The sequence below is a fragment of the Calonectris borealis genome, chromosome 6, assembly GCF_964195595.1.
Source record: "Calonectris borealis chromosome 6, bCalBor7.hap1.2, whole genome shotgun sequence".
Taxonomy (NCBI): domain Eukaryota; kingdom Metazoa; phylum Chordata; class Aves; order Procellariiformes; family Procellariidae; genus Calonectris; species Calonectris borealis.
This window is the reverse complement of record NC_134317.1, coordinates 1,627,030-1,648,237: the sequence shown is the minus strand read 5'-3', so window position 1 is coordinate 1,648,237 and position 21,208 is coordinate 1,627,030. Positions and strand designations below refer to the sequence as shown.

The 21,208-nt window shown below is 44.3% G+C and overlaps 1 protein-coding gene across 1 annotated transcript in view; it reads left to right on the top strand.

Annotated features, from left to right (window-relative positions):
- The window catches only part of GALNT13 (polypeptide N-acetylgalactosaminyltransferase 13), a 110,385-nt gene that overhangs the window by 62,921 nt on the left and 26,256 nt on the right, over window positions 1-21,208 (top strand). The window contains exons 3-6 of the mRNA XM_075152626.1: window positions 4,985-5,151; window positions 6,419-6,626; window positions 7,789-7,959; window positions 15,852-15,969. Of these exons, the coding sequence (XP_075008727.1) occupies window positions 4,985-5,151; window positions 6,419-6,626; window positions 7,789-7,959; window positions 15,852-15,969 (664 nt within the window). The remainder of the gene's footprint in view (window positions 1-4,984; window positions 5,152-6,418; window positions 6,627-7,788; window positions 7,960-15,851; window positions 15,970-21,208) is intronic.

Genomic DNA, 21,208 nt, shown 5'->3' with positions numbered 1-21,208 from the left:
CTTCATGTGTATTCATGAAGTAACATTTGATGACTGCATGAGAAAAACCAGTGTTTCTGGGAAAGTATTTCCAGTGTCAGTGTACGTTGAACAATCAGCATGCATTGTAAATAGCGCAGGGGTGGCGGAGAGGGAGTCCGTGTCTTTGATAGCGTGTGAATAGCAGATGACTTAGTTATCGCTTCTTCAGCGTGTGGTGTATTTTTGAATTAGAAAAAAATGCAGCGTGAGTCACTGTCATCCTTTCAGTAAAGGGACGTGAAAGGTTTTTATCTTCCGTGCGCTTACAAACACTTCCAAGTGAGCAGAGCGTTAGGCGGGTGCCTGTTCGGGGCTGAAGCACCGTCAGAGCTGTGCTGCAAGGGCAGAACGGGAATCGGTGGCCACTGAGCCTTCCCCGGGGCAGGACGCGGGCACTCGCAGCCCCCATCCCCGAGACGTTACCCCTCTCGCAGGGTGCACTCCACCAAGGTACTCAGCCCAGAAGACGGTCCCCGGGTGGGTACTCTTGGACGTAGTGGGGATGCAAGAGCTGATCTACAGCGGCAAGCTGTGCGTTTGTGGCTGCAGTCGTTGAGGGAAAGCGGAGGAGCGGAGCGGCCGTTGGCTCGCTGTGGCTGGGAAGGGGAGGTTTCGGTACGCCGGGACTCTCCCGGCCATGCCCTTCTCCTGCTGGGCTTGCACCGTCTCTAGCATCTCCCTGGCCGTCCGTGCGCTGCATTCGTTCGCTGACCGTGCAGAAAAACTGGCCGAGAGGTGGGCTTGGGGGCATCCTGGAGAGGTGAATCAGCCCGCCGAGAGGGGTGATGAGCATCGGGTTCGGAGCGTGGCCGTAGCAGCCAGGAGCGAGCTGGGGGGGCAGGGTACAAATTAGTCACATTTGTATGGATTGTGATTGTTTTCCATTGCACGTCTTGTAAATGGCAATGGAATTACTTTAAGAGCAAGAATAGTGATTATACGCCCACTGTATGGTTGTGTTATTACTGATCTTAGTTGTTTAACTTTTAAAGTCAATCAAATGCTCATGAAAATTGCTTTGAGTGAGTTTAGTGAAAATTAATCGATGTCTCGCTTTCGCCAGAGAACAAAGGCATGTGGTAAAAGCATCCAGAGCAGTCCCAGCCAGTCGGTATTTCAGTCTCTGTATCTCCTGCTTGCCTCCTTACTTCATCTCCGTCATCTTTAACTACCGAGCTGGACATGGCAGGTTCCCCGCGGAGCGGTGCTATTCCTGCTTGCTAGGAAATGCCGAAATAGGACCCAGGACACCAGTGCGTGTGTAAGGGTAAATGGGGCACTGTGCCTCATCGGTGGGAAATAAAGTGGCAGCTCTCTGGTGTTAGGTGTGTAACAGTTATGTCAATGAGCTAAGGATGTTTTTTGTTTAATTCAAGCAATAAATGTTTTCACCATGGGACTGATGGTTCTGGACTCGAGTCTTCCCGATGACCAGAGCAGGAGTCAGCTGTGTTACACACACACTCATCAATTAACAAGCTCTAATGACTTCTTGTCTGTGCACAGTTTGCCAACTCCAGAGCAGTTGCTTTTTTAAAATTTGATCCTTAAGTCACTGTCTTCCTCTGGTGAAAACTTTCCAAGGGAGGGAAGAAGGAATACGCTAAGAAATAAAACATAACGCAACATGAAATATGCCTTGAGCTTCTGCCCTGAGATGTTACTGATCTTTAAGGTGAGGTTAACGTATTGCTGTCCCGTGACGCTTTATGTTTCTCTTGCAGCCAAAGTGGCCAGAATCAGCATATTGCCCACATAACTCAGGTTGTCATAATCTAAGTTGTGCTCATGGCTTTAGAGGGAGCTGAAAAACTTGTACCTGTATCATAGCTAAAACACAAATATAAACAACCCCAAAATAGATGTAAAAATCTCAGCAGCCCTCATTCCTGGTGTCAGAGCGGGGATTGCGAGTGCCTGTTGTTCACAGTGCTGATGCCTGTGAACCTTGGCCTCCGTTGTGCAAAACCAACTCTCCACTAGTGCAAGTGGGTTTCCAGAAACACCCAGAAAGCAGACAAAAAGTTAAATTTGTTGTGGAGCTGCTCCTCTTGGAGTGCCTGTCTGTTTTTCTGACTCTCTGGTTTTCTGCGTGTTGTGGAGGCCAGCGCAGGGCACAGCGTGCCATCGAGGCTGGACTAAACGTTCCCCTGGGTGGGTTAGTGCTGCTGTAACGCCTAATAAACTATGGGTACGCAATGATTTAATGCTATAATAGAGACAAACTACCAGCATTTACATTTTCTGCTGAAATCAAATGACCCAAATTAAACAAAGTGAATAGATTTAATTTAGTCTCTGATGAGCAGATGCAATATCAACAAATCCCCACATGTCGCTTGGTGTACCTGGGGAACTATATGTAGCAGAATGAGCTGATCTGAAATTGAATAATCCTTCTCCGCAGAGGATAATCCCACCATGAAATTGTCTGTGAAAGTAAGGAGGGACGGGCAGCAGAGTCTTTTGGTCTGGATAGAGACAAATGTAATAAAAAGAGAAGGATTCCTCACTTTATGGTACGGTATCTGATGTAGGATCATTGTGAAAATTTTGAAGGAGGACACCTACATGCAGTAAAGATGCTGTTCATGGATTTTTATGACCAGATTTACGATCATTTAGATTGGTCTGTCTGCTGCAAAACATAGGACACACGACCTCTTCATGCGTGTCCTCACCTCTTCTTAGCTTCTCTGGGTACCATAAGATACCTTGGAGAATAATGAGATTAATAGTAAAAACACTGAAGATCCTGGCAAATACTACATGATGATAAACATTCTGTTCCTTAATATTCCATTTGCACTACAAAATTGGTGTTAAACTGCAAACAAGGAAATACCTTTTACTCCTTGTCTCATTTCACTACTGACGTGCATCTCTGAATATTGTAACACAGCTTTGTATATGCTTTGAAGTATGATGACAACTCTGAACGTAAACAGCACTGAGCTTTGTTGTACAGCATTTCTGTTTTTCAGTCTTTGATCTCCGACTTACGGATGCCAGGGTTGACTCGAGACGCCTTGCAAGAACAATTACACGTGCGAGGAAAACTTTTACTGTGCCTTGGAAACAAATAAATTCGAAATGTTCTTTTTTGGACATAGTGTCCTGCTGGGCTCATCCTGCTTTTGACACCTCTGGGTAAACATAGGGGGTCGTCGTGGATGATAACTAGTAAAGGACTTGTTTGTCTGAACTCTTGAATCTAATCTAGTTGTACAATTAATTAGATCGCTGAAGTTGTGAAGGTGGAATGGCAAACTTCAGTGGTCCTCATCAAATTGATGTCAAGACTGGGGGGGGTGTGTGTATATATTTTTATATATATATAGCCACTACTAGCATCGGACTTTCTGCTGTCAGATCTAGTTACCAATGACTTATATGTGTGTGTGTATATATACGTGTATATATATACATGTGTATATCGACACATATTACATGTAGATGTGCGTACACGCATATATGTAGGTCATTGTGTATATATATGTACACCACGAACCTTTTACCTGTGCCATAGAAATCAGTGATACTCTGCATTCTTCTGTATTCTCTCCTCACCTTGTACTTTGAAAGCTGTGGTCACGATGTTGTTTTATCTATTTTTCTTTAAATGTCAGTGAGGCAGAAGAAAAGGTTAAAGAGAGTTTTGTTATGGTAGGTGATGTTTAAGAAAGGAACTGTATGGACAAGCTGAATTCTCTTCAGGGACCTTATTCATTCGTTCTCTTGGCCCTTGATAGAGAAGTTTTCTGTGAGGAGGAGGCTACTCCTGCACAAGTGCGGCATTGGGGCTGGTTGATTTTTCAAATAACACAGACAAAAGTGATATGCTGAGCCCGTGCCACAGTCAGAGAATATAGGGTATGTAAATGCTAATGAATAACTCACTAATTTAGAATTTTTTAGGGAAGCTTCAAATTTGTGGTATTAGAAAGAAGATGCGCTAAAAAGCTATACGTAATTTCTTCTCCCTTTACATGCAGTTCGGTTCACTAGTGTGTCTGTGCCTCTGCTGAAGAAAGTACGTAGGCGCTCGCCTCTCCCTTCTGGAAGGGCTTTCCTGAGCTGGGGTCACAGTGGTGACAGCAGAGCCAGAAAATCAAACAATAGCGAAACGGCAAAAAAAGTGGAAATTATTTTAAGTCACAACGGTTAAAAATCCATATTAAGTGTGTTGAACTGACGTGACTTGACCTGTGTTGACAGGTTGATGTAGGCACGTTTGTATTTCTGAAATGTGTCCAAGATCTGCAACAAATATACAGAATTTTGGCTTGTCTTTTGCAAATAGCTTTAAATTGCTTCCACAAAATCAGCAGTGTTTGGTATCTGTTGCTCACTTTGCCTTAATTTCTTCATTTTCCAAAAATAGGTGAAATTACTGACCTCTCGTTCTTCCGTTGCATGGGCATAGAGTGTGTTCTAGAAAATAGTAATTTTTTTCTTCTTTTTGAGAAACCACCGAAGATGGGAAGGTCCCGGAGGCGTGTGTGCTTCAAACCATAGAATTTGGGATTTTTCACAACAAAAGACTTATTTGACCTAAGTGTAAGCGCTCGATACACTTTGTGTTGGTTGCCCGGCGTCCTGCGTGCAGCTAAGAGTTTTCTGCTTGCGGTGTCGGGGCACGCGGGGGCTGAGGCTGCTGGATGCCGATTTCTCGGCGTGCCAGGCGGGAGCCAGGGGACCGGAGTCCGAGGGAGCTGTGAACGCAGCGGTGCGCGTTCCTCTGGATACTCTGCTGTGTTTTCTTAGCAAGAAAACAGGATTTGAAATTGCCTCTGGGCTTCTGGCTTGGGAGCTTGAAGCGATCAGTCACCGGTTTGAAATGTATCCTGCGCAACAGGCTTGAAGCCCCTTTTCCAGGCTGTCCCGTCGGTAGAGCTCTTTAGGGACTTTCTTAAAGATTAATCTCCCTTTTCTTCTGTTTTTATTCTGTATTTTTGGGCAGGTGCAAGACAAAAGTCTACCCCGACGAACTGCCCAACACAAGCGTAGTTATCGTGTTTCACAACGAAGCCTGGAGTACCCTGCTTCGGACCGTCTACAGCGTTATCAATCGCTCGCCGCACCGCCTGCTTTCTGAAATCATCCTGGTGGACGATGCCAGCGAGAGAGGTAGGTTTTGGGAGAGAGGAGTCCCATTCCGCGTGTTGTTTCAGTGCCGCGTTTGAGGATCCTGCAGAAGGGGTTGTGAAGCGCAGCTCCCTTCGTCAGCGCCGAGCCGGACCTGCGCCCCTCGCCGAGCATCTCGCATCGCTGCCGGGGCCAGCAGCAAATGGACTCTTAGGTACGGGCAGAGTTAAAGTAGCTTTCGGGTAGTAACAGAGCCAAAGGTTGGCTATCAGGTTGTAAGTCATATATACAGTGCTCCTATCCAGAATTTCATTAGTGCTTTTTTGCACTTCTGGTTTATCATTTCATATTACTGTAAAAGACAGTCCTTTTTCACACCCCTCTCTGTCTCTCTCTCGCTGTCTCTCAAAACCCCCCTGTTCTGTGTTTCAGGTTTTCCTGAATGTCCAGACTGAGCCAATTTCCTTGTACTTCTCATATTTGTGGTTCATTTCTTTTGGTCTTGGCTTTTTTCTTCTCTTTTTTTTTTTTTTAATGTTTGTTTTTTTTTTTAAACCCAGGGTTTAGAAAGAAAACTGTCTGCATGTGAAACTGATATTACCTGGAAAAGGAATGACGTTACATTCCATAAATGGAATCAATGGACTGATAAATTTTCCTGGAGTAGCCAAATGTAGACAATGGCAAATACAACATATAGCTGCCACTGTTCAAGAGACAGAGGGTGCAAGCTAAGCCGTCCTTTATTTCTGTCCCATGTAGCATTAACTTAACTCCTGGATTTCCCTGCTTGAGAAAACAAGTAGGCTTAACGTTCCTCTGTGCCAGAAGGTGAAGGAAGACTTTAGCCCAAGTAACTACAATTTTACCTAAAAGCAAAGTTTTGGATTCCTGAAGGGCTCAAATGGTGAAATTCATCAAAAATAGCCATATTTGTATTTAACCGTAGACAAATTAGCAAAAGTGTAATCCTTTTGCACTCAGTGTTGATTGCTGGTTTATTTCAAGGACACCGATCATGACATTTAGAATTTCTGTGACGTTTTCATAGATGCCCTGGGAGGTGCGTGTGTATGCATGGGCTGGTTCCCGCGGGGCTGCGGTGAACAGAGTGCCGCTGTGAACCTCCAGAGCTCAGCGCTCACTCTTCAGAAAAACTCTAAATATGTCAAAATGTGTTTCCCGTGTTATGGCAGTGTTCGTGCACGGCAGTCCTTGGGGGGCATAAACTCCGGGGTTATATTTGGAGTTGCTGAACCTAGCTAAAAATAATGTTTTTCTTCTGTTTTTTTTCCAATTATCTTTGCAGAGTTTTTGAAGGCCTCATTAGAGAATTATGTGAAAAATCTGGAAGTCTCAATAAAAATCATTCGGATGGAGCAGAGGTCAGGACTGATCCGCGCGCGGCTCCGAGGGGCAGCAGCCTCTACAGGGCAGGTGATAACGTTCCTGGACGCGCACTGCGAGTGCACCCTGGGCTGGCTCGAGCCGCTGCTGGCCAGGATAAAGGAGGACAGGTAAGGGTGGCTCAACCGCGTCCCGGTGCGGGGGACCTGCCTCCTGCCTCCGGGCCATTCCTTGGTTTCACTGTGCTGCTAGAAAATAGAAATGAAAACAATTCATTGATCTGAAAATGAAGATTTTTTTTTTTCCTTTTTCCAAATTTATCAGGAAAATAGTGTTCTCTAATATTTGTATCAAAATCTGATTTCTAAATAAATATACAATAAGCTTTTGATTCTTACAGCAGGATTTTTGTTGCTGACAGTAAGAATAATAATGCCGGTAATAATAGCAACTTGTGCCATTTACTTTCCCAGGGTCTAGGTGTCTCCCATCCTGATGGCCACCTTTGTCCCTTCTTTTTACCAGGCATGACTTTTTGTCTGTGTGACCTCCAATGCTCTGTGAAATTTGCACTCTTTTTTTTTTTTTTCTTTTTTTCCCTCTTTTTGGTCCCCCCCCTCTTTTTTTTTTTTTTTTTCATTGCAGTAGACGATGCAATTTTCCCCTTTTTTGCGCGTAAGTGCATAAAGGCCCTGCAAATGAGACCCAAAAGCCGTGCTGTCCTCCCTGGCAGCGTTGCAGCAGCCGAGGTCCTTGCCCTGCTCGATGGAGGAGCAGCCGCGCACGCCTGGGCAGCACCGCCCTGCCTAAGTGCACGCGTGGGAGACGAGACGGGATGTCTTCTCATTCGTGGAACGCGTTGCAGGTGCTCCACGAGACACGCGTGCACGCGTGATAAAAAAAACCCCGCTGCTCGAGTGCTGCAGCCACGAGCAAAAATAACCTCTGTCGTGTCTGTCCTGACGCTGCCAGTCTTGGAAAGGCGTCCAGGAAAACCCTGTCGTGTAAGGCACTTGTCAGTACGATGTCGTTAATGCTGCTGGGGTGAAGCCTGCGGCGGTCGCTCCTGCCGTTCGGAGGGGATCTGGCAGAGGAGCGGGAGCCGGGCAGGGTCGGGTGTTGGCAGCTTTCAGCTCTTGGGAGCGCAGCGAGGAGTCGGTGTGCCCAAAAAGCCGCGGGGAATTTTGCACGGCCTCGTTCCTGGAGGAGAAGACCTACACAGGGGGGTGGTAAATGGGGTTTTATGCAGAGAAGCCTCAAAATAAGTGCAATACTCAGCTTACTAACATGAAAAAATATTTTGTTTAAAAACAGCCGATTTTTTTCTTACAGGAAAACTGTTGTCTGCCCAATCATTGACGTGATCAGCGATGACACGTTTGAGTACATGGCTGGATCAGATATGACTTACGGAGGGTTTAACTGGAAACTTAACTTTCGCTGGTATCCGGTTCCCCAGAGAGAGATGGACAGGAGGAAAGGAGACAGGACCTTGCCTGTGAGGTGAGGAGAGTGAATCAAGAGTATTCTGCTCTTTGACTCTACTGTGTACTTGTTTATGTAGGTAATAATGCTTAATACCTAAGATTTTGCTGCAGAATCCGAGAATGCATGTCAGATAGTTGTAGCACGCTGTTCAGGGTAGAGAAGACCAAAATCTGACCTGTCCTTAATGCTGCAATGTAGTTATCAGAGCTGAGAAAACTCATATATATCTTCTTTTCAACATTCAGTAATTCAAAATATTACTTGCTCTTTACGTTCCCTCTGTGTTTGTTTTCCTCAAATAGCCTGTTGACCTTGTGTTCACAGATGTTACTGGTTTTTCATAATTTAAGGCAAATATTAGAACATATTTCTGAAATACACATTTTTGAACATTGAACCCAAGTATTCCGTTATGATGATTTGCACTTAAAATGCATGCTTTTATTGCCTAGAAAATAAAATTGATGACTGTGCACACTGAGTCAAAAATGATCTAAGGGTACGTCCTGAATTCCCATGATCATTCCTGACCTCTCTCATTTAATTGCTCAAACCACGGACTCTAACAAAACCTCTAGAAAAATTTTAAATGAAGCCGAAACAGAACAAATCGAATAAATTACTTGCAATGAGTTATCTGCTCAGCTCTAATAGCTTCTGTGGTCTTCATGAAAAGTTTTTTTAAAAAAAAAAAAAAAAAAAAAAGCTTTCACAAGTGGATGTAATGGTTTCGAACCTGTCTGAGAGCCATGATGAAGTGGACAGAATTCCAGTCCTGCATACCCCCGATTGTGCGCAACAGGCAGATAAAGGGAGAGCCAACTCAGGGGACAGCAGTCACAGCGCAGCTTTGCGAAACACTTCCAGGTAAGGCAGTGGATGGGCGAAGAAAAGCCTTTCAAAATTCCTTGTGCCAGAAAATGGCCAAAATCTATCACTTCATGTCCTTCAAAGCCTGCAGTCAGGGAAGGGCTGGATTTTTTTAGATTTTGTTCTCAGGAAACGCTCTCAGGAAGAGCAAGCAGGGTCCCCAGGAGCAGGAGCGGACCCTGTCGCTAGCAGAGGGGGGGATGAAGCTGCTCTTGAGTCGAGAGAACTGTTTTTCTCATGATCTAAAATATTATCACTCAGCTGTGAAGTCTGCCAGCTATTCCATTAAAGCTGAGGTGTGCGTTAAAATTGGTAGAGTTAATGATCCTAACGAGCTGCAGAGCCTCCCGCCGCGCTGGCTGCTGCTCCCACCGCGTCACTCGCCGTGCTCGGTTCGTCCCCTCTCTCCTGCGCCGAACCAATTCACAGGCACGGGGAGTTTTCAGAGAGATGCAAATCCCAGTTCTGATTTCCTTATCTTGAAATGGAGTAGTACTTAAAGTTAATCCAGAATCAGACACGTAATTGACTCTTAAAATTATTAAAACAAAAAAATACCTTCCCCCCCTCCCCAGCTTTTAACTGGGGATTGCCTGGGCTTCTTGGGATTCTCCTGGCCAGATGGGTGCCAGTGAGCAGGGCATGGGTGAAGGGGTCGGGTTAATGCCAAGTGCCACGTGTCCCGTAATTATCACTTATGCACGTGCTTCAGAGCGAAGAGGCGGCTCTGAGGGTGTGTAATTGTGCTGGCTTCAAACCGAAGTGTCGGCTGTTAGACTTACAGATGCCCTTTCTGACCACGTCGTGGAGGCATTTCAGTCTCTCTGGTGTCAGAAGAAGGTGCTCCCTGTTTCATTTTCCCTTTTAGCTGATGGGAGGGGAACCAGCAAAGCAAGTGAGCCGTGGAGCTGCCTGGGTGTCACGGCCTTCCTAGAGCAAACAACATTTGATAAGTCATCAGCTGCTTTCAGTGCTAGCTAGTATTTCGAAATGCTTATCAAACGCAGTCCGAGAGACTGCGGCGGTAGATAGTCCTGAGGTGTCAGAAACACAACCACAAATGCTGCATCCAAAGAGAAAAGGTATCATATTTCTGCTAAGTTAAGAATGGTTTTGGCAGCTGCTGCCACCTTGAATATTCAAAAAATGGGGGGATAAAATTAAACAAAAGCCTAACCCATACCAGAAATTCAGAAACAAATTGGTGAGTTCATTTTTTTATTCCATGTTGCTTCCCCCGTTCTTTAACATTATTTCAGTCTCATATAGATTGAATATGTCTTTATTCATATTTTTTCTTTATAATCAATGGAATAGGTATAGAATACAAAACATGTTTGTGTGCATGTATGCGTGATATAACCGTTGCACTCAAATTCTGCTTTTTGTTACATTAAAAATCCATGTCATTGACAAAAGTTTTACTCAAAATATTTATCTTCCATAACAACACTGATAAATTCCTACCTTTGCTTTTCAGATTTAAAATCATAACACATACATTTTCAAACTATGAGTTATTTTATATACAATTTATTATTTAGGTATAATTTGAATTGTTGTATAAGTATTTTTAGGGAAAAGCTCAGGATAGCTTACTGATAAGAGCTTGCTAGTCGGGATGAACAGAGTTCAGCCATCACATCTGCTGACCATTAACCCCAGTGCAGTTAAAGATAGAAGGTGCTGTGCTCTCCGAAGAGGGTGCCTGATTCTTTCTAGTTCGTAGATATTAATCACTGCTTGCTTGTTTGCCTAGGGAGTTAAAGGAACTGTTAAATTCCCAAGTTAGGTATTTGAGTCAAATATCCGCCTTTGTTGGAATCTCTAGATTTAGTGGGAAAAGGTTAATTAATTCGGTGACTTTGATATTAAAAACCCACAGCTAATTGTCATGCAGTACAGCTGCAAAAGAGCTTTCTTACTGACATCCATTAGAAAAGTTGGCTTGTTTGCCGTATTTTTAGCAAACAGAACAGTGGGGATTCATAGGTGCCTCTCTTACTAATTAACGATGCCTTGCCTTGGACAGATCGGGTTCCCATCCCAGATCCGTACGTGGGTGCTATTCCTGCTCTTCGCACCCTAGTCCCTATCACTTTTCCCCCTTATTTTCTTCTTCTGGTTCTTAAACGCCAGTCTGACGTCCCTTCTCTTGTTCTCGTTTTCTTCTTCCCTTGTCTAGTTTTCTCTCAGGTCAGCTAACGCCGTGATAGCGTAACCTTTCTCAGAATAGTCTAAAATGGTAACTCTTCCCCGAAGAATCACAGGTTTTGAAAGGTAGCAAAAGCCCTTCCAGTTTGCTAACGGTCCGAGTTTAAAGGTGGTAGATGAAGGTGGGCAGCGCTAACGAAGGGGAGTTGTCCTGGGCACCGGGCAGCAGGTCGTGCCACCCCACCCCGACCCCCTCTCGGTACTCCCCGTCCTGGGGGCAGAGAGGATGGGAGTCGGTGGTCATCAGATACTGGGATTCTTGTTTTTTTTTTTTTTAAATGTACTTACAATTTTTTTACACGTACAATGATCAGTAGCAAAAGTAACATCAGGGAGCTTTCAGTTCATCAGGTGTCTTTACTCAGACTGAAACTATAAAGTGAGAATAGGAAGGAGAATAGAAGAAATCCCTGAAGAAAAGATTGTTCCTGGAGACAGAGCTGGCCAAGTCAAAGATTTCATTCTGTGAGGTTCGTTAGGATCCATTGAAACATATTTTTTCAGGTGTATTTGCAGAAATCAGGTATGAACTGTGGCTTTGAGTGCAGATGTTCCCTGAGCCGTGGAGCTTGCAGGGGCTTCCAGGTGTTGCTTTAGGGGTACGTTCCTTACGCCGAAGGTGTAGCAACCCCCAAGGACTCACATCAATGGGTATATATGTATTTTCCTTTGTTTGAATAGCGAAAGCTATTTATTGCTGTTCTGATGCACCTTGTTTCCGTATAGAGTAAATGCTGTAGCTTCCACTGATTGTCACCGGAGTAACCTCCGGCTTCGTAAACTTTATAAATGATTAGACCTTGTGTTATCAGAATGTGTTATTTGAAGTGCAAAGCCCGTTTCTGTTCCCAGAGGGCTCTCTGGGAGCAAAACCTGGCTGGCTGCGCTCTGCAGAGGTGGAGCTAAAGCCAAAGCCTCCTGCAGCGGATCCGGTGGATGTGGGTAGGTCCAGGAGTGGCGAAAACAGAGAGCTCTGGGCAGTGCAGTTCTTCTCAGGTGTGCCCTGCTTCAGTGGTAAATGTTCGTGGGTGGTGCCAGCTAAAGCCAATGGTCTTGCTAAACCTTTCATTCTTCTTTTCCCGCTGAAAAGTCCTTGCACAATATTTGTATTTTGCAGAACATCCTTTGTCTTTAAGTGAACTCATTTCTCCTTCTGTGATTTTGCCTGTGGCAATAGAAGGCTTGTCTCCGCTGAGATCAGTTTACAAACATCTTGTCTTCTTGCATCTACAGTATTAAAAACATAAAGTGTTTCTGTGCTGGGCATGTACAGTCTCTGCACAGCACATTTCTATGGATATTTCCATACTTGCCCTTAATTTTTTAAAGCTGAAGACACTCCAGGCTAGTATTATAAATACTAAAAAAATATATTTTTTTTCCCGAAAATCTTTTTTCAAGTATAAATTAGTTACTGAGAGGGAAAACACAAGATCAAATATTAGGAGTATATTGTATTTATCGTCTTACTATTATGGCTGATTAAACTTAGAGTTCATTACAATTAATACTGCCTAGGTGACGGACAGCAGTATTTGAAACTGGTGTAAAAGCCTTATTCCAAGCTATATAAATAGTGGTCTCGTTCGTTAGTGATGCTGCCCTCGTGACTGTTGGACCCCTCTGCGCGGACGCGCAGGACGGGGCGGTTGGAGGACGCGGGGTGAGGTGAGGTTACGTGGCTTTGGGGGGCTCCCAGACCTGACCTGAGCATCCCCGGGCCACGGCAGGGTGGGATGCAGCGAACCCGGGATCGCTGAGATACCTTTATTTTGTGCAGCTCCTCTTACGGGAGGTCAAAGGTGCAGGGACAGGAACGGGAATCCTGCTTGCTGCTAATAATTGCAGAAATGAGAAGCAGACGTAATCTCCAAAATAAAATTAAAAGTGGGTTTGAATGATGATGAGTTAATCATAACACATTAGTGTAGTTGTTAGCATGACTCCAAGTAGGCAAAATATAGCTAATAGGCGCAAAGCTGAGGAAAAAACTGTAGGAACCCTTACTCTTTCTAATGTTACCGTTTCAGCTGTTTTTACAGTGAGAGCTCTGCAGATCTGTTTGTATAACATTAAATTTACATAACAGAGAATAGTCCTGCCTGCTGCGTTTCAGTTATTTGAGAATCCGTCGCCTATATTGGTGCATAGTTACTTACATTTTACAGCATGAAACTCAGCACTTCCAATTTCAGTTAATGAATTATTAGGGAAATGCTGTTTTTCGTACACATTTGCTGATGACCTTTCAGAAGAATCCGGATCTGTGTGTACAATTCGGTTGCATCATTCAAAAGTTGCTTAAGACTGAATCTTTGCAAAAATGGGAAGTTTTGTACCATTCAAGCAAAGACTGTCTTCCTCCAGGGATAGAAAGGAGAGGAGGAAGAAGAAGGCGAGGAGGCAGAGGATGAGGGTTTCTGTTGCTGGCAGAGGGGTGGGGATGATTTTATTCGCCTGAAGCAGCGGCACTCCTCGCTCCAGTCCGGGCGGTGAGGACGGGAGATCGGCACAGGTGGGAGCTGAGGTTTGTTCATGCAGCGCTGGGCACAGGCTCATCAAAACGTTTGTGAATGGCCGTGAGTCCTACGGGAACTTGGCCAGTTGGCGGGAGGTGAGCGAACCAAGCACTGACACAGCTTTTGGTATCGCTGTAAGTAGTTTTGCATAGATTTATAAGGTTTCTAGATAATAAAAATTTCTTTTAAATATAGTATTTTTGCATTGGTAGTCGTCTGGCACAAAAACAGTTCAATTAAGAAAGATTGCAGAGTCAGCTTTATTTTGCGCTCCGTAATAGATGGTATTTAACTTTCACGGTACCAGTCAGTGGAGGGTCGCACCACCCGGCCGTTCCCATCTGCTCCGCTTGCTTGTAGCGTAGCTCGGGGAGCCACAGTATTGTTTGTGGCAGAAACCCAGCAAGGCTGAGGGCAGTAAAGCAGCTTCGAAACCTGGGAAGGTTTAGCCCTGTCCAAATGACAGAGAGTTAATTAACTGAGCTTTCAGTGCTGAGAGCACAGGGAGAAAAATAGAAATGAGGTGTTGGTAAACTCAGGGTCCAGTATTATTTCATTGCTAAACTGTGCTTTTTTTCTGGGAGTAATGATAGTCGGCTCTTAGAAGAGGAAATAATTGCACAGCAGGCAAATGCCCTGGATTTGTTGAGTCTGAGAGTAAGCGGGGACTCCTTACTGCCGGGGCTGCGTCCAGTGCCACCACGGAGGAGCTCTGCAGCACAGCACCGTCCCCGCGCTCGGGGTGTGCGTAACGCCCGCGCTCACCCGTAACGTAACACGGCAGTTGTCTGTGCAAACAGGGGTGTGCGTTAGCTAATTAATGTTGCATGTAGTACGTACAAAAGCTGCTCAAGGAAGATCTGAGGAATGCCCACGCGATTCAGGTGGGAGCTCCCGTGAAGCCCCTCCTCCAGCTTTTTCCTGCATTGCACGTGAGCCGTTTTGCTGCCGTTGACTTGCTTTTCGGAAAAATTCTAGGAGTGTGTTTTATGTCAGTGTTTGCACAAGGCTGTCTCCAGACACAGGAGCTCTCGCGGAAACTGAGCTTTCAATGGGCAGAAGTGCCGGTGCTGGAAACGTTGCACTTGCATAGATTCAGGTGCCTAACCTGACCCCTGGCTATCAGGCGATCCTAGCAGCCTTCCCCAGCAGTTTACTAAATAACTGAATGAATGACTTCATTTTTGTGACCGAATCCTTTGCATACAGGCCGTCGTGACTGGCGTGTTTGTGTGCGGTTGTACTCGTACGCACTGAGCTAGCGTTCCCTTACGCATTTCAAAATCCAGTCTCGCCCACTTTGCAGCTGGTGTTGAAGCTGAGGACAGAGACGTGACTGGCAAGGCACCTTAACGTGCCCGGAGGTCCTCACCGGCAAAGCCGGTCGGCGTAGGGATGCCGAGACCTCAGCAGCCTCCTCACGCCGAAGCCCGTCCGTGGCGGGGGGTGCTGGTGTCACCCCGCCTCGCGCCCGAGCTCTGCTGTCGGGGGGATGCCTGCGGCGCGGGGCTGGGGCGCAGCTCCCGCAGCAACGTCTGCAGGGACCAGTTTGGGCTTAAACCCCGCGCCTGGGGCAGCCCCTGTAGCTGTGCACGGGTCTGTGTGTGTGCCCCGTACGCCTGGCGGGAGGGCTGTGGTTTGGTGGGTGCAGGTTGGTGCCGTAACTCAGAGCCGCGTTCCTGCTACCTGGGGTGAGCATTTCTCATTTCATGTAGACTTCAAATGCTGAAAAAACATAGAGCAGATATTTACGGGGAAATAGGACATCTTTACACAAAGAGAAGTTGCACTCTGACTGGATTTGCCTGTTGTAAGGATTTATAATCCTGTTAAGAGAGATTATGCCTGGTAATTTTATGCGCATTTAGTCTCCCGCTAAGGCAAAGCTGAGGCATTAAACTCTCTTCACTAAGCATTTCAGATTGGATTTGAACTGCTGTTCTGGATGCAGAAGGCCAAAATTCCATCCACTTTACCATTACAATGCTCCTGAAATAATCTATGGAAATGTGATTTTGCGGGTAGGAAGCAATCCTGCAGTTCTGACTCGGGCAGCGCTCTCATCGGCTTCGGGGGGAGCTCTGCCCGAGAGGCAAGCGCGCAGAGCATGCAGTCGAAACCGTATTATTATTGTTAGCAGTTTATGTTTAAGTTGCTGTGCATAGAATATATTTATAGTCAAAATGTCTGAGGTAGTGAAATGTACTGTAGTGTCACTTAATGAATTCCACAGTGTCTTTCAAAAGGTATTTTTTCTTTTCTTTTCTTTTTCCTCTTTTTTTTTTTCTGTTTGTTTTCAACTAGGACCCCTACTATGGCTGGTGGCCTATTTTCTATTGACAGAAACTACTTTGAAGAGATAGGAACTTACGATGCAGGAATGGATATCTGGGGTGGCGAGAATCTTGAAATGTCTTTTAGGGTAATTGCCGTTTTCCTTCATTTTCTGTCAACAAACACAGTTGTGCTGTAACGGTTCCTACGCTGCGGACAGGGCACTTCTGCTTTAGCTGTCATGCGAGTCGTGGGTTAATTTAAATTCTCGAGATATTCGGGGATGCCTCATTATAGTATTTTGGTCCTTTTTATGCATGAAACATTTTATTACTGTTTGGAAATTTTTACACTTTCAAAATAATACAAATTTTAGTAATAGCTTTATAAGAGAAACGAGGCTTTCTGTGAGCTAGTGCAAATGCTAACTGACATAAACAAGATATACATTTGTATAGTGTAAAAAAAAAAAAAATTCAAATATATGTTTTAACAGAAGTTTTTGAAAGTGTATGTCGTCATGAACTTGCAAGTTCTAGCTGGGATTTTTATTCTGTGTGAGAGCCGAGCTTGCAGAGAAGTTTCACATCCTGCAGAAAAGTGACTATTTCTGCCGGGAATAGGTATGTTGCCCATGACAAGAATAAAAACTCTTTGAGTGAAATGCATTTAGTAATTGTCCTTTAGACATAACAGAAAGTTGGAAAATTGAGTCTTTGGTAAGTAATTGTTAGAAAGGATGTTGAAAATTACTTTGAACATCTCTGGTGTATCACAATTTATGCATTTTAAGTAAGTATGCAAAATAAACCCCGGTGTACCCTATCTAGTACCCATAGCACATCATGGGGATATCCTTCTTTCCTTTTTATTTTGTCTTTTGTCTTCAGCCAGGGCTGGTAGACTGTTTTCTATTGACAGAAACTGCTTTGAAGATTTTTGTGAAGCAGGTATTTCTGGAGAAGATCAACTGAGAATTTGAAAGCATTTGAGGCCATTTTCTATAAACTGTAATTGCTCTCTTTCCAGTAAAATAGAAGGGTAGAGTTACTTCTTCTGAGCATTAATGTTTTAAATCAGTGGATTTTGACATTTTTTGGTATATAGACCCCTAGAATATTCCTTGGATGTATGTTGGCCCCTATACGGGAGCTTATTTTTAACTTAAGCCTGTTAGGAGGCTTGTTTTTCATGTCTTTAGAAGTGATCCATAGAGCAGAGAGTGACTAGCACTGCTTTAAAGCGTTAAATATGTGCCTCTCGTAGACTAAATCTGTGTATTACTACTGTTCATTTTCCACCGAGTATCAGTGTGCGTGATTTCTGTAAAGTGAATTCACCTAGCTCATTGAAATTTTAAGATCAGAATTGCTGATGCACGTTAAACCCTGGCAGAGGGAACCTCGGAGCCGTTTGTTATTGCTGGTATTTGTTACTGCTTACAGAAAACCTTTTGCAGGACCCATTTGGGTCATTGCTGTGGAAAGGTCCCATTCTCGTTAGTGAAGACTCTCCTTTTGGAAGAACACTGGGTTTTCATCATAAAAATGATAATCCCTGAAAAACCAACTCTAACACAAGGGACAAACAAGGCGATTTTTGTTAAGAGTCCGTACTGGAGAATATATGGAAGTTGATTCTCCGTGGGCTCCTTTTGGCAGTGGGTATTTCTGTTAACAAAGATACAAATATTGATCATTTTTCTGTCAGGCCTTGTAAACGCAACAGAATAAAATAATTTACAATTCCACGGCCTTTTCCCGCTCCCTGGCGTAATAGATTCATTTCGGCAGAAAGCATTTGATCTTCTGCTGAGAGCAGCACGTAAGCGTGTATTCAGCTTCCAGCATATGCTAAAGAAATGCCCTAAATAGGATATTCTTAATGCATACTCTTGCTCAAATAATGCTAATGTATTTTGAAAAGCTTTCCTGAGAAGTTTAGCAATTTAATGGTGGTGTTCCGTCTTCATCTCGTGCTGTTCTGCTCTGGCTCTTGGCAGCTGCATGGGAAACCTCTCGGGATTTGTGGCGTGGGTCAGCCAGCTCCGGGTCGGGATGATTTGGGGTTTGCGGTCGCGTGTGATGCGGGTTGAGCTGATACCTCTGCCTGTGGTACGGTTTCACTGGTTCTGCTTCCCGGGCACCTCTGTAATTCGTATAACATATATAAAATAATACTTTGAGGGTTTGGTTTTCCTTCCCCCCCCCAAATAATCATTTCTTGAGTCCTGTTTCAAATTGGACTTGAATTCTATATTCTATTCAATGCTTATGTGAGTAAGCCAGCAGTGGGCTTAACTTACGTAATTTTTGTGAGAATACTGTTATGAGATCTTAATTTCAGCTTGAAATTAAAAATCTCAGTCCAAAATATGTGGAAAGACGAAGACCAGCAATAGCCGTGCTCTCCGCGCAAAGCCCTGGTGACAAAAGCAGGGAAGCAGCTCTGCCATTACTCTTATTTTAGTCGTCAAGATGAGGTGGGGGGAGCAAGGAGAGAGAGCACGTGAATTTTCTGAAGAGCTCTTCGGGCATCACATTAGAGAACATTATTTTATGCCTAAAGTTTTGCCACTTAAACTTCAAGAAACATTACCAGCCTGGAACGCGTGCATCAGCCTAATGCAGAGAGGGCACGGTGTCAAGAATAGAAATAAAATTGTGTTCTTCCAGCGCCGGGAGATTACCATGGAAATGCCAGGCAGCCACGCGATGCTGTTTCTTGGTATTTAGAGCCTTCGTCTGTAAAGAAAACCAACCAAATAGTCAAGTACATCAAGTACGACTGGATCAATAAAATACTAAGGCCTCTGCATTTAAAAAAACCTATCTGATGTAAAACATCTGCAGAAAATTGGTAGCAAAGAGAGCCAAGGGGCTGGGGAGGTTCCTCCAGCAGCCGTAATACAAACCTGCAATTATCCAGCAGCTTTCCGGAATATCTCATTGCAGTCAGGAAAACACCGAGTCTAAATCTTGGTTTGCAAAATTACTATAATAAGGAGTCAGCCATAAGGACGTTTCCAGAGCTCTTATTGCATCGGATGTTTTCATCATCAATGGGGGGGGGTTAGTTTTGGTGTTGGTCCGCTATTCAGAAAACAGACCCCCAAATCCCTCTCTTGCTAACCCCTGCGTCCTCAAAAAATGTTATAAAGTGCCTTTGCCTCCCCTGGCTAATGTCTGCGACCGTCTCGTCTGCAGCCGGCAGCGGCGTTGTCCCGGTGCGGTGATTAGAAGGATTTTTGGTCTCGGAGAGGCACGGGGCATGTCTCGGCTGGACGCCGTGCCTCGGGGAGGGCTGAGGAGCCCCCTCTCACGGCAGGGGCTGGCGACGCGGGATCGAAGTCTGTCTGTCCTGCCGGGCAGCCGCTCGGTTCCCGTAAAGCACTGCGCGTGAGCATGGCAACGTGTGCGGCTGTGTACAATTTCCTTATTTCTGGGTAAATCGGTATTTCGTCTTATAGCTGTGCTGCGGCTCGTTGCTGAACGGTCTTTAATGATGCCTTTCGGAGGATGTCTTTTAATAATGGCAGTGGGGAAAAAAAAATAATCCTGGCAGGAATCTCTTACAGCTGTAAGAGTCTACTTTAGTAAATGAAAACCTCATTTATTCTTAAACATTTACCGTATTTTCATTTATAGAATTCCTTAAACACTTTTCATTCTCTGTTAAATTCTGTTAAGTGTTTTTTCCCAATCAGAGAATGCCCTGAAAACTCGGTGGTCAGAAAGGAGCTCATATAGCTTTGGAAAGGGTATTAAAAATAATCTGTCCATCAGAAAAAGAAGATTCTGATGGACAGATTATTTTTAATACCCTTTCCAAAGCAAGGCTAGAGAAAGCAAATGTGTACTCTAACAGGAATGAGACGCTGTTGACTTTTGGTTTTCTGGCAGCTGTTAGAAGTGCAGAAGAGGGTATGCAAATGTTTCCGTGTGTATTTCCTAAGCAGTGCGATACATTAATACGTTGTTGTTCTCGGTCTCTGAAATTTCTGTTTTTACTGTTGTAGGAAGTCTTTTAGTAAATGAATAAGGAGCAAGGATGTTTCATTCACTTGTGACTTCACTTGTAGTATCCGATCTATAGAAATACTCGTATTACAGCATGTGTAAACGGCAACCACGTTGTGCAGCGAAAGGGATGTCAGGGTGCGAGGAAACAGGCGTGCCCGAACCGCAGCCCCCGCGCTGTCCCGTCCTCGGCTGCTGCTGCGGGACCCCGGGGTGACGCCCTGCAGGCCGCTGCTTTCTGGGTGTAAATCCTGATGGGGCTGGGTGCTATTGATGAAGCTTCTCCAGATATGCACAAAGGGTTATTAATAGCAATTTTTCAGCCTGACTGTATGTGAGGTTTCAACTTTCAGCTGCAAAATTATAGGTGTAAGAGAGCATTTAAACATGTTTAAATAAACAGTTTTAGCAGGACCATTGGTTCGGATGACTGGAAGACCAGCGCTGTCTAATTACGGGCATAACAGTGTGTAACTCCTAGTGAGGCTGGGAAGGTTGCGTGCATGCGAGATGATTTTCAGAAGTACACTGTGACATTGAGATTAATTTTGTGTGTTGGTGAGTGGGATTTGGGGTATATAAATCCCTAATCACCTGGCAAACAGATTGAAAATCTCTCTCTCTGCTTTTCAATGTTCCTTAGCTGTTTGACTATATTAACTAATTTTAGGAGCACAGTTTGCTCACAAATTGTATTCAAAGTGTGTTTGTATGCTTACATTTAAAGCATACAACATTTTTTCCCTTTCTTTGGACTGCATTAATTTTTCTGTATGTCAGGATTCTTATGTCTCTGTAGGGAAAACATTCAAGATACACCGGTTCAGTTGATTTCATTAGAGACATCTTCAGTATTAGAGTTTTCAGGATTTTTTTTTCCTAATTATTACTTACGCATCACTGCATAGCAGGCAACAAGTTTAACTCATTTACCATAACTGTGCTTACATGTTAACTTACTTTCCGACTGCAGTAATTTTTGGGGATGTTTTTTACCATAGCTTTGACCTGTGCATATACACGAGAAGTTTAATCTAACACCATCGTCCATAAACACACACGTGTACCAAAAGAACCCCTTTATGTAAAGAAATATTTTCTACACCAAAGTAAATAGAATTATTAACACGTAAAGCATTTGCTTTCAGCATTTATGCCTCTGTAACCTGAGATTTTAAATTTTATTTTACTCTAAACTCTCACTTGGAGTTAGTTTTACATATTTTGTCGTAAAAGGAATTGGCGAGGAAATTTTACTCCTGGGAATGAGGTAATAACCGGTAACGCGGAGGCGTTTTCTGTAAAACTCCCCTTTATGGAGGTTAATTGCAGAAGCAGCTGTGCCAACATCTGGGCGTTGGGCCGTGT